General features: G+C 32.3%; 2 protein-coding genes across 2 annotated transcripts; both read right to left on the reverse strand.

Annotated features, from left to right (window-relative positions):
• Window positions 1-1533: 1533 nt before the first annotated feature.
• Window positions 1534-4734, reverse strand: LOC137818764 (transcription factor MYB1-like). The gene is made up of 3 exons (XM_068622366.1): window positions 4064-4734; window positions 3660-3789; window positions 1534-3453 (listed from the first exon to the last, which is right to left on the reverse strand). Exons 1-3 carry the CDS (start codon window positions 4191-4193, stop codon window positions 2928-2930), a joined length of 786 nt encoding a protein of 261 aa, XP_068478467.1. The 5' UTR covers window positions 4194-4734; the 3' UTR covers window positions 1534-2927.
• A 2915-nt stretch (window positions 4735-7649) lies between these two features.
• Window positions 7650-17495, reverse strand: LOC137818244 (transcription initiation factor TFIID subunit 12b). The gene is made up of 9 exons (XM_068621545.1): window positions 16737-17495; window positions 14642-14860; window positions 11251-11817; window positions 11102-11176; window positions 10236-10314; window positions 9406-9470; window positions 9269-9304; window positions 8924-9168; window positions 7650-8031 (listed from the first exon to the last, which is right to left on the reverse strand). The coding sequence occupies exons 1-8, from the start codon at window positions 17265-17267 to the stop codon at window positions 8977-8979; spliced, it is 1764 nt and encodes a 587-aa protein (XP_068477646.1). The 5' UTR covers window positions 17268-17495; the 3' UTR covers window positions 7650-8031; window positions 8924-8976.
• Window positions 17496-19025: the final 1530 nt, after the last annotated feature.

Consider the following 19025-nt stretch of genomic DNA (forward strand, 5'->3'; position numbering starts at 1 on the left):
ATAAAAAGAAAAATAAAATAATTAATCATTTTATAAAATTTATTCACGTAATGGATTATCTATAACATATAATCGATTAATCGATTGTGTATATAATTCTATAATTTATAACATATATAAGTTTTAAATTATAATTATTTATATAATATATATATATAATTAATTATAATAATAATAATAATAATATATTTATATAATATAATATTAATATTAATATTAATAATATAAATATTAAAATTATAAAATAAGAATAATATATAAAATTAATTTTTAAAATAGTAATACAATTATGACTAATAATATTAATTAAAATATTTTTTTAAATAATAATAATAAATATAAATTAAAAAAAGCTAATTATAATTAAATAAATAAATAAATTAAATAATAATAATTTTATTTTAATTAAAAAAATTACTTATTTTTCTTATCAATTAAAAAAGTTTCAATCACACTTATTATAATACTCACAAATTTTTCTTCACTCTATTTACATTAATGCAAACAACACAATATTTACTATGCATGAAGAAAGGAGAGTATTTATGAAGAAAACATAAAATCAAGAGAATAAAATGTCAAAATCACGGAAAATGAGAACAAGTTTTACTTTCAAATTTTCTTCTCATCTTAAAAGAGATTTGCAAGGAAACTTTTATTTATATATATATATAATTATTTATAATTAACTCTATTACCTTTTTTTCATTTTAAACTCAAATTATTGTAAATTTTTATGTAATCTAAAATTACAATCTAAACACAAAAAATATAAACAAAAGTATAGAAATAATTATTATTAAAAAAAATACAATTAATCATATTATAAATATAATAGATTGTATATTATATTCAATCACTGGAAATAATATTTTAATTAAAAATAATTATAGTCTTAAAAAAATCAATCAAATTAATTTTTTAATAATTTTAAAATACAAGGATAAATTTGTAAATTTACATTTTAATCAATTTTAAAAAAATATAATTTTAATCACATCACTTACAAACTTTCATAAACTTTTCTCTCACTTCTCACTTCTCACTCTATTTACCTTAATTCAAGAATATCACTTTCTTCACATTTTCTCTTCAAACCATCCCAAATTCACTCTTTAATCCAAACAAAACATTAGAGTTTTTTTTTCATAAATATTTAGAACCTTTTTTTGTTCCTTTTTAATTAAAATAATATGAACTGATGTCATGTAATAGGAAAACTGGATCGGTTGATGTAAAAGAGCTTAAATTCTCTATTAATTGTTTTTCAAAAGCACACTTAAACAGAGGGGTTTTAAAAATGAGTATTAAATACTCCAATCTAAAGGTGTCATTGAATTTATTTAAGGATGAATTCTCCATTGAAATAGTTAAATTGGTTGGTGAAAGAGTAATTAGGAGAGAAAGAAATGTTTCCTTATTGTAAGAGATTTATATGCAAATGGAACTGAATTGGAAAGGCACGTAGAGTAGATCAATTGGAAAGTGAACTGGTATGGCATTACAGAACAAAAGAACTACTTAATTGCATAGGCAGTGGTAGGGACATTTTTTATTAATGAACACCATACACTATTAAAACTATCTTCTCTTTTGGATAAATTTCCTTTCACATAGATTGTTACTCACCTCACCCATCACACCAATCATCACTTCACAAAATTACTTTGGTAGCGACGTCGTGGTAAAATGGAGGGTAAAACTGTGACCTCATAGCTCATATTTCTGCATTTTCTACACATCCTATGCCACAATTTATAAGATCATAGAACCTGGTACCAAGAAATGTCTAGCTTCAAACTAGGTACTTCACCAACAAGCTGTCAAATTCTATAAGAATGTTGGGAGAAAGTGTAGCAAAGTGGTAAATGAATGAGAAAATTACTCTAGATTTGTAACTCAATTGTGAGAATAGGAGGTGTGAGAAACATTAGAAGAGACTATAGTTAAAGAAAAACATTTTAGATCTTCTTTTCATGCTCTCTCTGTTTGTAACCGTCATCATGTGTGACTAATTCTACTCTTTAATTGAAAGTAATTTGTTTAAACTCTTATATATTGATCTGATATCTATTAAAAAAAAACAAACACTTTTCATATATATGTAGCAGATTTTTACCTTGTAGGCCATGGATAGAAGAGAAGATCCTCATGTGCAAACTAACAATTGTTATTCTAATAAGTAAAGAATAAATAAAATAAAAATGAGACACTTCAGAGTTCAAAGTGTTCAAACCTTTCTACAAACACTTTAGAGATGTCCTAACTCTTATAAATAAAATGGCCAAAACCAACCTATTCAGCACTGATCATACCGTCTCAACAGATTTTCAAACCAAATCTCAAATGAAAGAATGACAAACTAACAATTGTTGCTAACAGGTTATGCTTAACTAGTTAGTGAACTAATAAACTTTAGCCTATTTTTGCCGCCATATTCACGTTGAGAATAGAACTTACTTAGATATGTACTTAGTTGTGGATGCATGAGTTGAATAATGTGAAACCCTCTCAGTCATTGTTTCTAAAAGCTGTGAAAGCTAGATACCTCACATGGGCATATAAATATTTTTCTTCTTATCTAAAGCAACTTTTGGCGTAGTGCGTGAGAGTGACACATCAAAGTTGAGCAAAAGTAAGGAAATTGTAGCAAAGAATCCAACATATTCTAAAAAATAGATTGTACTGTCTAGTTGGAATAATGTTATTGATTTTGGAGGAACACAAGGGTTCACAATCCAAGTAAGTAGAGGGGGGAAAGGAAAAGGAAAAGGAAAAAGAGAAGAGACCTTGGATTTGTGTGTACATCTAGCTAGAGCTAGATGCTTAGTTAGGTGTTCCATATATAGATAGCATATTTATCTATGACACTTGATCCCTAAGTACTTCACCTTTTTCATCTCAGTGAAATAAATAAAATCCCTTGATCAATCATTTTCAAGTCCAAGAAAGGAAGCCATCCTCTTGAGTTCCACATCCAAGAGGGTCTCCAGAGGGTCGAATTTCTCTGCCAAGAGATTGTGACAATGATGAGAAGGTGATGATGAGCTAGGACTGTTGGTTAAGACTACCTGTTTGTTGTTCTGCTCTTCATCTGTTTGTGGGACCTTGGAGCTGGAATCATCACCAATCAACAACTGGTTTTGATCAATATCGATGAGGAAATCACTAAAACAAGCTTCATCACTACTACCCTCCACTTTATTTGAAGGACTGGGAGTGGTACTACACATTTTACTGTATTCAACTGCACTAACTCTCCTAGGGCGTGGAGCTTCTGGTGCTACATGCACTTGCTTCATCTTCTCTTCTTCTCCACGTTTGTGTTGAAGTGAAGAGACAGAGGATGATGATGTAGGGTGTTTCTGTAACTTCTTTGACAGATTGGTGTTCCAGTAGTTCTTGATTTCATTGTCTGTTCGTCCAGGTAGCCTCTTTGCTATCAATGCCCATCTGCATAAAGATGATAAAAAAAACCACTATGGTTTATACACATACCAGTAAGTAATGTACTAATGTTGCCTTCACTACAAATTTCTGATCCATGTTTTTACATTTGTTGTGCAGAAATAACACCACCTCTTTCTTTACTTCAAATTTTATATTCAAATTGAGTGAAAATGGTGCTAATTAATACTCAATTGATAAATAAAAATCACCTGTTACCAAGAAGACGATGAAGTCTGATAATCATATCTTCTTCATCCACTGAGATGTCACCTCTTTTAATACCAGGCTTGAGATAGTTCAGCCACCTTTGTCTGCAGCTTTTTCCACATCGCTTTAAACCTGCAGACATCATTGTAATGTGTGTATACAACAAAATGCCAATGTCTATAATAAACAAAAGTATTAATAATTGGATTTAAGGTCAATGAACACACGATTGTTTTGTGAGGCACCACATGCAAAATAGACAAAATCAGCTTCCAACTTCAAACTTCATTCACCAATAAAACTCCACCAAATCAAGTGCTTACAGATATTTACAATGAATGTGTATGAACCAGCGTGGCACATTTATGTACGTAATCAAGTACAACAGAGAAAATGATATATATACCTGCATTTTGGGCAACCTTCTGCCATTTTCCTTCTCCATGGATGGCAACATATTTGGAGAGAGTTTCATCTTCTTCTCGAGACCAAGCACCTTTGTTGATCTCTTTGGGACAGCAGGGTCTTCTTCCCATCTTCTTTACCACTGCTTCTTCTCACTACACACACTACCTATACTATCATATTGCACTCAAATTAACACCTGGCACGCATAAAATACCAGTCTTATTATTATTACAAATATGATTAGGTTATTATCTTAGGAACTATGCTGTACTTTCAATATTCCGTAGCTATTCAAATATGAGTCTTGTCTCTTTTCTTTTCAAAACTATCTATATTCATATAATTCTATAGATTTAAAGTACTAGCTAATAGTACTAACTATTAATTGTTTTTTTCCAATATTTTTGTTTAACAGATAATTTATCATGACTACATTTGTTACTTTTGAAATATGTTTCTGTCTTAAACTATTTATTATTTTGAAGCATTATGAAAGTATTAGTCAGTTCTTGAATAATACTGTTAAGAATATTTTGGTTAAATAAGATACTGTGTGAGGAGAGTTGGCATAATAATAAATTATTATTTAGCCCTAAATAGAGAAGGGTGATAGATGAATGTGAATGCAGTTAGCAGGAAAAGAAAAATGGGAAGGAATGAATGATATATGATTTTGGGTGAGAGCATTGGGTGGTGTTGTTCTGGATGGTATTGGAAGTGTCCAAAGGGGACCATCCAACAACTGATGGACCATTACCAACCTACACTGAAGATGTCCCTCCATGCATATATGCAAATTGGAGAAACCCTTTGGAGGTTGTGACCTGTGACAAAATCAACCCTCCCTCATGTAGAAAACTCATTAAAGACTATTTTAAACTAAGGACCCAACCCTCCCTGTTTTAAGATATGTGTGAAATAAGTAAAATTAATTTTGAATCTCTCGATCATGAACAAACAATCAAATTATTCTTTCCACCATAAATTTTGAAGAATTAGATTCATGTATCTCCTTTAGTAGTGTTGTGGTGCACAAGTTAAACTCAATTAATTACATTAATTACGTGAGTTGTACAAGGAATGCATCGTCCAATAAAATGGTAGTTTGTAGCTCAAGGTTATTTCGTGAATATTATTTGGTGCACAATATTTACATATAAAAGTGACATGTTTTATTTAGTGTTGTTAAGTAATATCAGGATGTGTGGTGGACATGCATGGGAATTTCCGCACTCGCTCACATGTATGACCAACTTAGAAATGTTGTTTTGCCTAAACAAAGTAGTTTGGTGGTTATGTCAAGCTTGTATATACATAATTTGAACAATTTACATTTATTATCAATTGAATTTATGAATAATATTTTATTATTGAAAGAATAGACATGAATATATAAGCAATTCTCATGAATGGGAAGGGGGACGTGAATCCCAAATATTAGGAGGTTCTTTGGGCGTCAAGATTTATGATCGAATGCCATATAGTTGGTGTTGTGCGCGTCAAATTGAATGGTGTTACCCATATTGGGGTAATTTGGACCCCTTATGATGTCATTGTCCTAGTAGACTATTTGAGACAATATCCATGTTCTTGGGATACATCCGGCTCGGGACATGCTTGGCATTTGCAAAAGTGTGTTCTGCGATAGTTTGGATATGAGTAGATGATTCATCGACCTCCCTTACCATTTAAGGAGGTGTAGTGGTTGCTATTGATGATTGTTGGTTGCACTTAGTCAACTACCTTTTTATCGGTGTGACATTGACTTCACATCCATCAACATGTGCAGTTGAATATATATGCACTAATTCAGATGAGTGTCATACACATACATACTTCCTAAACAATCAATCATTTGTATTGTCACATCATCGATCGAATAGTGTCTAATGTCATTTCAATGAATGCATGATATATATATAGGAGGATTGTAGGTATCCTGCAATGCATGATTGACTCTAGACATGTATTAAAAGGTACTCTAACATAAGCTAGACTCAAAGTGCACTGAAGCTAGCCCATGACATCATAGATGAGAGATTGTTTACACCAAACGTCCATATGTTCTAAGCGGAGGCAACAAAAGATAGCTCTTAGATAGTTATGTTTTATAATTAGGTTTTATATTTTTAAATTAAAAAATACATTGTACAATAACTTTTATACATTAATGTATGAAATATTTTGATAGTGTATGAAAGTGTGTTATGTGTTTACTTTAGTTATTGTTAAAAAAAATTGCATTAAAAAATTAATTTATTATTAAGTGCCTTTAAATAATAAAAATACATATTCTGAAATATATAAACTGAAATAAATAAAAAAACTTATTCCGAAATAAAAAATATATTCTGAAATGTACTAGAATACAAATTTCAGATGGGTAAAATTAGAATTTCAATCCATATGGGGGTGCAACTTCAAATCATGGGGTTGCAGAATGCAAGGGGCCGCCAACAAAGCCCTTACGGGTTGAGAAATATCTATGGTTCTTAAATTTTAATAGTTTGACCTACTTTTGTAATACTTTGTTCAAAGTCATTTTGAAAATTAAGACTGTCTTTAAGATATTATAGTCAATACTAAGTGTAAGATACTTTAACTGAACTCGAGTTAAAAATATTTTCAAAATATGGACACTCTCATGTTATAAAAAAAAATGTGTTAATTGAGGCTAGCTAAAACAATTAGACTGAGGTCAACTGAGAAAAAGTTTTAGTCAAACTTAACTAAAATATGTCAAAATTAATCTAAAAATATTTCAAATAAAACCAAAGTTGTAATGAAGTTCTACTAAAAGTCTGAGCTAAAGATCCTTAGTCAAACGAAAATATCCTTAATAAGATTGTTAATGACGTTTTAAATAAGACCAAAACCAATATAACTAAGACGAAGAAAGATATGCCTAAATCTAAACTAACCAAAAAATATACTTAATCTAGATTGACTAAAAATTAAAAAAAATGGTTAAGCTGACCATAGTTAAAAGAAACTTTGATAATGAACAAAGTAAAATATGTTTCATTTAAAACCAATAAAAAAGATGTTTTAATCAAGACCAATTAAAAAATGTCATGCAGACCGATAGATTCTTTAGTCAAATCACAAAATTACTACTTAAAATTGAGTTAGAAATACTTCGTTGAAGTCAAATTAAAATTACTTTATTACAGAAATATAAGCTAAAATTAATACTTAAAATGAGTTTAAAAAAAGCCTTTCAATAAAGTCAAAGTAAATACTTTACCTGAAACCAACTTAAAATTATTTTCCCTTTTTATTTTTAGTTCCTAGAAATGTTCTCTCTTATTTGTATTCTCTATAAATATGTCGTTTTTGCTTTGATTTTTGCAAATGTATTATTTATTTCTAGTTTATACAAGTAAGCCACTTTTGACATCATGATTTGCCAATTTAATAATTTTGGTGACATGACACATAATATTGTTAATGGTAAGTGTAATGAAAAAATTAATGAACAGTAGCAAAAAAAATAAAAATGAATAGTGATGAAAACTATGTTTTAACAGAACGAAATCAGAAAGTCAGAGCCTAAAACACTGAAATTGCATGACTCCACAACCAAAGCAAATGCTATAATTAGCGCATATACTACTGTTCCGTTTCCGTTTTATAATTGACTACATTAAAATTCAAAGCCCCGATTTGATGGTTGCTTTACACTCGATCCAAAATTGAAAAGCTTTACAACAGTTTTGTCTAGTTAATCATAAACAGCATGTATCCTAGTATTTAAACTACAAATAAACTCGGAAACAGGCACCAATGGACATTAAAAATCCATAATTATGATCAAACAGTAAAACAAAAGGACTATCGAGGGTTGGGGCAATAACAAGAGTTACTACTGGGATCTTTTTAACAACTATTTTTCATGTCTAAATACTAAGTAATTACAGTTCCCTTGTATACTAATCATTTTCAGCAAACAATCTCTTCCCAGACCTGATACCAAAAAAAACCATAAGACAGACTGGGTTAGAAAAATTACCATCCGCTCAAATAGTGGTAGTTTAAAACAGCAAAGAGACAAATTAAAGAAAAATAAGGGCATTTAGAATATCAGCAGATAAACAGAGTTAAAGAATAAAAAAGAAAACTTGGAGTTTGACAGAAATCCATATACTTGTTACAGTTTCCATCGAGAAGTTTTCATAGTAATTTCTTTTAGTAAAATCAGGCATTACCCGATTAAGCCCAAAAAAGGTATTGCTTGCTGTCCTTTTCGGCTCAAAAGTAGACGCTGTATTGGGTTGGCATTTATGAGACCCGGTCCTAATAGAGCTGATGAAAAGGCCAGTTATAGGGGTATTTAAGTAAGGTCTAACTATAAGGTCATTCTTCATGGAAGAGTCATTCTACAAGATCTTAATCTGCTTTTTGAGGGTTCCACTATGCCACATCAAATTTGAAAAATCTTTTTGCAACTTTTACTCCAATATAAGGGTCTTACAAGATCCACACTCTAATTAATATTTTATTTGATTGTTGACAGAAAGATGTTTCCAAAATAAATAAATAAAAGTATTCTTTTTATTCTTATGACCAAGAGTCTCATTTAAAATTCAGAATCTTAAATTTTATATCATGTCAGCATGCTCCAATGGAAAAGTCTTAAAAGACCCAGGTCTTCAACTTATGACTTCTGAAATAAAGATGTCCTAAGTGATCATGAGAAGACAGGAAAAGATTAACTGTGATCATAATGATTATATATTTCGGGAATAGATTGACTTATTCGGGTGGTAAGCAAAATAAACAGATAACGACTTCAAAAGAGAGAAAGGGAATGTGTCAAGCAAACAAAAAAAATATGAACCAAAAGAAGGCATCTTACCAGGTATACGGGCAGTCAAACCTAGCAGCATGAAGTCCAAAATTATAAGTTCATTAAAACCTTGTCATCTGCTGTAGCATTTGAGAACCAGCTGCATGAGAAACCAACTGCTCTGAACTCAAGGGTCTTACTAGATGGTGAGCTCCCACAGCCACAGGGGTAGGATTAGAAATGCCCTGTCTACTCAACTCTTTAGAACTGTTAATATTTGACTCAGAGGCCGAAGATTCCATCAATGTGCGAATCTGATCATTGAAAAAAAAGAAAGTTAAAGGAAAAATCAATTAATTATTGTCCAATGGAAGAAATACAGATCAACCATATGCACGAATCCTCCAAACTTACCATATCTAAGCGCCTCTTGTGGAGGTCATTTAATTGCTGCAAGTTTGAAAAATAGCATGTAAGAATCCAATTATAATGAGATTGATTTCTTATTTTTGGAAAAACGGGGGAAGAGAGAGAAACATTTTATTGCATACAGGTTTGCTTTGATACTTCTTCTCTTCACTCGAATACCCCGGAACTGTTAAATCCCAATTTTTCTCTGCATAATAACACCGCAAACAGATAAATCAGCAAAGCTTTGATGTCAATCTTTTTTAACCATAATCATAGTGCACTATCAATCCAAGATTAAATGTAAACATGTAAACCACATTCAAGATATCAAGGACATCCACGATCTTTTATAGATCATAGAAGCTTCAAATAGGTCGACTGGACTACATTGAAAGTAAAATTCTAAGGCGGGGCTTGGTAAAAGCCAACATAACGTACAACTTATCTAGTATGTCAGTAACCCAAAGAACACTATTCAAAGTTCAAATACATATATTAGACAAAAATCCACAAGAAAGAGACAGTAGTAAAATTTTGACTCAAGGCCTAAGTCAACCCTTGCACACGCTTTACAAGTTCTATTTAATAGTCAATATGAGAGTAAGTTACTATCCTTTGAGGCTGCAATTATTAAAGTAGCCCTTAAAGAGGCTGCAACTAGAGCAGGTTGGGGGTGAATGCAATTACGGTGGTTTTTCAACATACAGCAAATAACTCCCCCCACATCTCTCTGCATGAGTAAACAATATTCATACAAAGAGAGCATATTTAATCACCTAGAAAGCCCCATGAAGCTCAACTCTTTATCACTTGAAAGCAAAAACATAAATATAATCAATTAAAGTAGCCAATAATATTCCAGTGGTCAAATTTGTTCAAGTAACAACTTTTTCAACTAAATCACTTTGAAATCCAACAGTTTCTTCTTCTTTTGAACAGGAGCTGAAAATAAGCTACACAAACAACATACCTAGGTGTAGCAATAAATCCTTGGACTCCAAAGTTGGCGATTTTCTATGTTTTGCCAAAATGCAACCGTGTGTAGTTGTCTGCGTATACGAAATCATAAGTACATTTCTGAAGACAAAATTATCAACAGTAGATTTTCACATGAAAACAAAGAAATAGAATACAAAACATTTAAAAAATATTTATTGCCTCAGGGGGACAATCCTGCATGACCATGACAAGCACAAGAACTGCTAAGTAATGCACTAGGAGCAGCAGTAAAATTTTAGCAAATTAACAATAAAGCTGGAAAATTGTCAATTAGATTATCTTGTCAAAAAGTCACTCAACCTAAAATTCAATGCTGTAAAGTGAGGCATGAATAGATTTGACAGATCACATAACATTAATAATATCAAGAATCCAGAGTTAAGAAATTATTAATCTTTCAAATTTGAATCAACATGCATGCTATATGAGTCTAATTATAATAGATGTCTTAGAAAATTCAATTAGTGTTGTATAAGTTAGCTAGTCAGTGGGCTGTTAACTAACTGTTTATCATAGTTGCATAAATAGTAATGATGAATTGTGATAAATGTGTGTGAAATGTAAAATTTCAGATTCAGTATCAATATCCCTTGTTCCCTTTCCCTATTCTTATCTATTCTTGTTAGTGTGTTCTAAGTTCTAACAATTAAAGCAATCCACTCGTCAACTTCACCAATAATAAATTTCCTGGATGTTAGGCAAGCTTATTTCACATGGTGTCCGCCCTGATATTTAAAATCAAGGCCTGCCGTTGGGTAAGGATCACCTGTTTGGCATGCCCTATATACACATTTATCATGAAGTGGAAAAAAAGATAGAACATGTTAGAATCCTTACAGAATCAATGAAGTCATCAGCAAGCTCTAAAAGAAGATCTATAACTTCGGGGTCCAGTGTACCTTGTGGATCCACCTGTAAAATAGAAGTTATGAATCAAATATAACCAATAAATTTTTTTATAAAAAAGACAAAAGTTCAAAGAAAACCTGTGCAACTAAATCCTGTATCTTTCTCTTCCCCAGAACTTGGTTTGTTGCTTCAGTTCCTTGGCTAGAACTACCACCTGGTGTAGTTGCACCAGATGCAGTAGCATCTGGCTGTGATCCTGTTAGACTGAATGACTTTTGGCCTGCAGGTCCAGGCATCCTTGGAGACTGTTGCTGTTGATGAACAGAAGCCTGTGGCTGAGACTGCTGTTGTGGCTGCTGATGTATGAGCTGTTGTTGCAGTTGCTGTTGCAGCTGCTGAGGCTGCTGCTGTTGTTGCTGCTGATGCAGCTGAGGCTGCCCTATCGATTTCTGTTGCTGAATCAGCTGGGACAATTGTTGTTGGTTAAGGCTTATAGAGTTTTGTTGCAATTGAGTAGAAGAAGCCAGCTGCTGCCTCTGTTGAAGACGCAATGGTGAGGCAGGGCTAGACATTGCCGGCATTTGCTTAAGCCACTGTTGCTGTGTTAAGGAGTTATGAACCATCGCTGGTTGCCCATTCTGAGACAACCCAGACAACTGAGAATTCATAAAAGCAAGGGATGATGACCTTGGTAAACCTTGAACCTGTAGTCAACAGCATTATCAATGCTCTAATTCGTCTCATTTCATTTTGAAAAGTTCTATACAAATTTACACAGGTAAATTGAAGTTATTCTTGACATCTCGAGCATGAAGATAAATACAGATGTCCATTTCAACAGAAAATAATTCTATATTATAATCATCTAAAAAGCCATTCTCTGAAAATTTCGAATTATATGTTATACATAAAGCCCACTTTTAACAAAAAATACACTTGGCCCATTCCAAAAACAACTTATATGAACAAAAAAAGTTTCATTCACAAATCAGAGGAGAAATAAATCAGACAGGCAAAAATACATCAGATAAACCTTATAAGCAAAAACATCAGAGAAACCTGGGTGGTGGTGGTGGTGGCACAATCACAGTTTGCAATGATTTAGGGTACAAAACTGAGTTTGAAACAAGTTGCAAGCAAACCCTATGGTCCAGGGTGGCACAGATTGGGGGTGGCAGTGTGATGTAGAGTTTGGCGGTTGCAAACAGCAAAGGACTCACAAATGGGTGAGGAGATAGGTTTGCACAGCAGAATATTAGTGTTTTTCAAATTGGGGAAGAAAAGGTTTAGGGTTTGTTTTACCCCACAAATATGCTTTTAAACAACAATCATATGCTTTTACAAGATTGTGATTCTAATTTAATTGATCCAATCTTCAAGTCAGCAACGGAGCTCTTTATCACAAATATGCTTTTAAACAACAATCATATGCTTTTACAAGATTGTGATTCTACTTTAATTGATCCAATCTTCAATTCAAGTCAGCAACGGAGCTCTTTATCTAATTGTAGAATTGTGCAACTTATGAGTTAAGTAGCAATTTAACAACCACGGGGCCTAGCTCGTTCCATGAGCAACCCGCTAAGTATTAGTGAACTATTTCAAAATTCCAAATCAACTTTGTCATTCCCAATCAATAATATTTCAACAAGTATTTTAAAATTTTATTGAATTTATCTCACTTGTACTTTTAGTTCATATATTTTTTAGTTAATATATTTTTCCTTATATGTCATTTTAATCTTTTTAATTTCTCATTTTATTCTCAATACTCTTCAATTATTTAAGCTAAATTTTTTCCATAAAATCCAAAAAATAACTAACATAAAAGTAGCAAAGGTGTGAGTATCCCTAATTACCTAGTGACAAAGAAAAAAACAATATATATATATATATATATATTAAATCTTATGAAAGCAAGGGGATTGTAGAATGCATTCTCTTCTGGGTATTATTCTCACTTCAGTCCACACTTATTCTATCCTTCATCATTTCATATTTTAGTTTAAATGTTTTATATTATAACCATACCGTCAATTGATTCTGGTTTCCTAAAGTGGAGGACATGGCACCATTCATGTACAACACCGTGATAGGACAATTATCTTTATCAAACAATGTCAGCATAAACTTCATTGCCTAGGGTACCAAATAGAAAAACTGGATATGATATTATGATAAAACCAAACTAGTATTATTATGATAAAATGTGTTGATTGCTGAATAATGAAAAATGTCATTAAAATAGAAAGAATGGTAGAAATCAAGAGTGAAGGAGCAGGGTTTCCTGCTGCAGTCAATAACAGTGTCAGCATCAGCTTTAAAAATTGAATAAACAGAGTGTCGCATTGCATCTACAGGTAGCTGACCCCCCCTAATCCATGGCCCAACCCCTTGTTTGGGGTGTATGGTAATAATCCACCCATTGAGTATAAACAATGGGCGCTAATATGTGGGACAAATGAGACAGCCAATTTGTTTAGGGCTAATTTGAAGTGATTCAATGAACAAGACAGGATAACTATTTGAAATGAACCAGAGAGCGGGCACAAGACATTTTGAAGATATTGTAAGCGAGTATGGTAAGAATTGAAAAGGACATTCAATTAATGAAAGATAGCATGGATGAGTAAAGCCAATAACCTGTTTGTTTAAACTTGAAAAAAAAAAGTGATTTTAAGGAAATATAAAAAATAAATTTATTTTTTTAGAAATTTTATAAAAAGAAGATACTTTTTGTTCAGTTATGATTATAAAAAGTACTTATTTTGAAAGTTATGTATAACGACAGCTTTTCCCAGAAACTATTCAAAAATAGATTCTAAAAACAATAAAAAAATATTTTTTGGTTTTTTTTCTTATAAAAGGCTTAAACAAAATTCTAAAAAGAATTTAGTATTTTTTCTTTAAATAAAATTGGTTATTCATAAAAAAAGCTGCAAACAACAGGACAAGAACGAGATAAAAAGGAAGGTGGCAAAACAATTGGTGGAATACAGTTTCAGTTTTATGGAACATTTTGATAAAATAGAAGGTATCAGAAACTTTTATGGCATGTGTTCCTGTGACAATGAAAACGATTTGCAGACAAATCCTGCCATAGAGATCAAATTTAACATTCTACGGAACAACTAATAAGAATATCTACCCTCAGGGGCTCCTGCCAACCCCGAATTATGAGGCAAAATGAAGAACCGAGGTAGTCAAAGTAGGATAAACATTCTACTCAGATACCACCTCTTAAAAAAATGGTCTACACAAATCCACAATGCATGCAAGAACAATTCACAACTAAAAAATCAAATTGGGGTATATAAATGGTGTTAAAAGTGAGAAGATATTTGGAAGTCCAGAAGCATGAACTTTAAAATATGAACATCTTAAAATATGAAAAACACAGCAACCTTGACTGCGCGTACATTTAAAATCTAAACCATGTAAGAGAACAATATTGACAAACTGGTTATACAATGATACAGAACATGGGTAAATATATAAAGAACAGAATATATAAAGAACAGAATATACCTGTCCAGTGTTAAGTGAACTCTGCTGTGACATTTGCTGCCTGATTTGACCCTGACTCATTCGCAGCTGCTGTGCATAAGCCACAGCTCCATTAGCTCGCAGTTGTGAGGTGAGATTTTGTGATCCAATCATGCCCATTGCTTGCATTCCTTGCAGTGATTGTCCAGCAGAATTACCTGAGAATTGAGACTGCTGAACTAGCCCACCTTTTTGCCTTGGCTATACCAAATTGAAAATTATTTTAGAAAAAAATAGCATTCTTTACACAGAAGGCATGATACTTCAATAATTAATGCAGTAGCAAAATTAAAGGTTGTCAAACAAATTCACATCACAAATTGTCAAGCTAATTTTTTAATCATAAAGCAGAAGATTCATAGTTCCAAATAAAACAGTTCTCAACATAACAATTATAAAATAAAAAATTATTGAGTTTCACACAACAAAATCATCAGTAACAGTATCAAACAAATTATTAAGAGTCTCATAAAAGAATAACAGAACAACTAAATAGAAGAACTGAATACAATAGAGAGACTATGAGATGTTTTGAAACAGCTATCATTTCAGAGGAATGAAAACCGAGCATTGGAACAAATAAGTTGGGTAAGTTTAGTAATGCACATTTAAAAACCTTTTTATTTTGAAGGTTGTCTTATTGGACTTTTCATTTTCTTCGATGAAAAATGGTAAAAGAAAAATACAACAACAACAAAAATCGTATCACACTAGATGAAGTTGGCTACATGAATTGTTTAATGTAATTAGGCTCAGATAAAGACCAAATTATCAAGGATACTGTTCACCTGAAATCTCTTTTAACAATTTCCTCTAGTGTTACCCTTGGTTTCCCTTTGCCCCTTTTCACAAGGCCAAAAATTCACCCAATCTACCCTACTCTCCAGTGCTTCCAATGGAAAATGGTAAAAGAAAAGTAAAAATAAAGAGCCATCGATTGTATGATTGGTATGTGTATATCAAATTGTACTGATTGTCTCATCCATCCATGTACCACAAGATTCCAAGTTTATTATCAGAAGAAGACATACAAATTCCTGGCTCGCCTAATTGTATAGCAAATCACAAGATTGTAAGAACTATCCACATACAAAAACACAAACCGCAAATCACATTTATAACCAGCACTTGTGATGTCATCCAGCAATAACACTGCCCAGTATTACCAGACAGAAAACTTGGTAATATTCCAAAACAGCCACACTATAGCTTGGGAAAGATTTTCTACAAAACCTATCACAAATACCTAATAACAAACCATGGAACTAGACAGAAGCAAGCATGGTTGAAAAGGTAAACCCGTAAGGCAACTCAGATGCTCTGATGGGTTCCAATCCTCTTCGGTTAATAGACCGATACAACTTCTATAAAGTAAAAACTCTCATCGTGTAAAATTTGCGCAATTATACCAGTGTCGTGACTATGACCCTCTTTGGATCAACATCCCCATAAACATTCACAGGGAAAAAAAACTACAGTAAAATAAAATAAATATCCCCATAACTTAAAATCAAAGTATGCACCTAAGCTACAGAGAAGTAAGATGAGAAATATCCTATAAAAAATTATGTGCACATGTTAATTTTAATTCATAGGTACCTTAATTTTTGTTCCCTTTTTTCTTCCAACAAGCAAGCATACAAGTGTGTCTAAATCACAAACGGGCAATCAAGCATTTTCATTCCAATCACTATAAATTATCAAACATCAAATGCAAAAACAATTAGCATACAAAACGAAGTGAATTAATTCTATCAAGGACTATTGGATTAACTTTTCCATAAACAACAAGAGGGAGGAAAACTAAGGGAGAATGAACTGAGTAGCTATCATAATTTAAAATCAATGTATGAACCTAAGCCATGGAGAAATAAGACGAGAGATGTTATATAAAGGTCAGGTGCACAAGTTAGGTTACGGAAAATTTTCAATTTTTTTTTCCATTAATCAGGCTTAGCAGGAGCTTTCTATATCCAAATCGCTACAGTGCGATTTACCAATTATACTCCATTCGGTATCAATCACGAAAGACAAAATGCAAAAACAATTAGCAGAGAAAAACGGAGTTGAATTATACCGAGGAGAGCAAGTTAAACTGCGTGGCAGCACTAGACAACATGGGGAAGTGCCCGCTCTGCCCTATCAACGCGGACCGCGACAAATTGGAACCGCCCAACTGCTGCTGCTGGCCCGCTCCGCCGCCCGCGGTGGCGAAGGTCATCTGTCCGCCGTATAATCCGGCCTGCTGGCGCATGACGCCGAACTGCTGCTGCTGCTGCGACTGCTGCTGAGGCTGGATTTGATTGAGGCGCGACATGGAAGGCGATCGCTGCAGCGTCTGCTGGAGTTGGAAATTGGAGATAGGGTTGATGCCGTTGATGGTGTTCATGGCTTGCGACGACACGAGAGGCTGTTGTTGTTGAGGGGGACTCAATTGTTGATGAAGATTCTGCTGCTGCTGTTGATGTTGGTGGTCTTGGGGGAGCGGAGGGAGCGAGGGTGAAGGCATGTTGTGGGAAGGGGAAGGGATTGTAGGGTTGGAAGATGCCGCGGGGTTTTGAGGGTCCATTGGTGAGGGTTTGGACGACAGTGATGCGCTTTCCGCCATTGATTTTGATGTGATCGATTGATCGTTGCTATGTTGCGGCCATGGGAGCAGAAGAATCGATCTGGGTCAAGACACAAACACACACAATCTCTTCTTTTCTCCAAAATTCAAAAACCCCTTTATCCAATAACCAATTTTTCCCATCATATTTCTTACTTTTCTTTCTCATCCTTAATCTACATAACAGACTTCATGCTACCTGTTATAAATCTTTATTAACATTCTTTTAACAAATTTCTCATATCATATACTATAATTAATATTTAACTAAATAACTTACAATATTTCAAATTCTCTCAACCCATTTTTGCATGAATATTCTATTAAAATATAATTTAAATTAATTGGTCGACTCAAATTTTTTATCAATATCAATTTTTCACTTCAAAAAAAATAGTACCAATTATCTAGAGTAATTCTAAAATAACACAGCTTCTTAAATACATTCTTTTCCACTATTTCCTTTAGAATATTAATGGTACAAAATGACTTACAATTTTGACTAAAATAATTAAATAATATTCTAGTATTATTTTATATAACAAAATAATATCAAAAACACCTTTAACAACTTAAAGAAATACTACTCCTCTCTAATTTAGTTTTCTTAACATTTACTACCTCTAATCCAATTTTCAACCTTTACTTAATAGACTAGATGTTATATGCTCCTTGTTATTTCACATTTCATTTGTGTTACATCTTAGTCCATAAATTCTTAGTTTATCTTTCTTTAAAATAACTTCTAGATTATTTGGAAAATTTCTCTCAAATCTTATTAGAATAAGTCCTTTTTTGTAGTACATTCAAAATATAGAAAGAAGAACAAGTCTTTTAGATTAGACTAAAGTAGATGCACCATCATTTCTTTCTCTTCATAATTGCGAGAGTAAGATCATATTTTTCCATTGCAATCATTTCAGACATTTTTATGTTTACAAAAAGAAACATGTTTTTTTTCAAATTGGACTAAACTAGTTGAACCACAATTTTTTACCCGATTATATTTTATTTTGTACGATGACAATTTATTTTGTACGATATCTATTTATTTTATAAAATAATCATATGGCTGACTCATTCACATTTAAACCACTTAAAAAATGACTTGGTAATACATATTGAATGATTGAGAATAAATTAATTATGCAATACTTATGTCAAATATTTTTTTTGAAACTTAACTACTTGAAACACCATTTCTTTCTCCTTTTGTTTATATCTTATTTTGTACGGTTCACGTATTTTATTTTGTACGATGACAATTTATTTTGTACTGTGACCATATTGGTTGAACCATTAATTTTAATTTACCCACTTTCACATTCTAGGCACTAATATGGTAGTATGGTAGTGAAGAGGTTGAGAACATCTTTGTTTATGTTAAGCAGAATTCGTGTACATCTTAGTGCCTGGTGTCCAAAAAGTTCTTAGTTACGTACTTTATTCACAAAATTCAGAAGGTTCTTCTTCTGAAATTAAAGGACCACAACATTTTATCTTTTTTTTAAAAGGATCATTGTATTTCCTACCTATTAGCATCTTTGTAGGAAAATTATAGAAAGAAAAAACAGTAATAGTTCAAAAGTAAAAATATACCGAAGATGGTGTTCTATGGATTAATAGCAATATAATTTGTAACAGTATCTCTTATCAACCTTTATGATCCGTAAAAGCAACAAAAATAATATTTTTTCAAATGGAACGGAACTAAATGAACCATCATTTCTTTTTTCTTTTTTTTGGGTTTATTGTGAG

This window comes from Phaseolus vulgaris, chromosome 10 (assembly GCF_000499845.2).
Source record: "Phaseolus vulgaris cultivar G19833 chromosome 10, P. vulgaris v2.0, whole genome shotgun sequence".
NCBI classification, from domain to species: Eukaryota; Viridiplantae; Streptophyta; class Magnoliopsida; order Fabales; family Fabaceae; genus Phaseolus; species Phaseolus vulgaris.

What these genes read in the sequence shown, in the direction of transcription:
- LOC137818764 (XM_068622366.1), bottom strand. Translation starts at nt 4,193, where the DNA reads ATGGGAAGAAGACCCTGCTGTCCCAAAGAGATCAACAAAGGTGCTTGG. An exon ending in GAAGGTTGCCCAAAATGCAG is followed by an intron (nt 3,790 to 4,063) that starts GTATATATATCA and finishes TGATGTCTGCAG; the next exon opens with GTTTAAAGCGATGTGGAAAA. An exon ending in CATCGTCTTCTTGGTAACAG is followed by an intron (nt 3,454 to 3,659) that starts GTGATTTTTATT and finishes ATCTTTATGCAG; the next exon opens with ATGGGCATTGATAGCAAAGA.
- LOC137818244 (XM_068621545.1), bottom strand. Translation starts at nt 17,267, where the DNA reads ATGGCGGAAAGCGCATCACTGTCGTCCAAACCCTCACCAATGGACCCT. An exon ending in GTTCACTTAACACTGGACAG is followed by an intron (nt 11,818 to 14,641) that starts GTATATTCTGTT and finishes TGTTGACTACAG; the next exon opens with GTTCAAGGTTTACCAAGGTC. An exon ending in GGATTTATTGCTACACCTAG is followed by an intron (nt 9,471 to 10,235) that starts GTATGTTGTTTG and finishes GTTATTATGCAG; the next exon opens with AGAAAAATTGGGATTTAACA.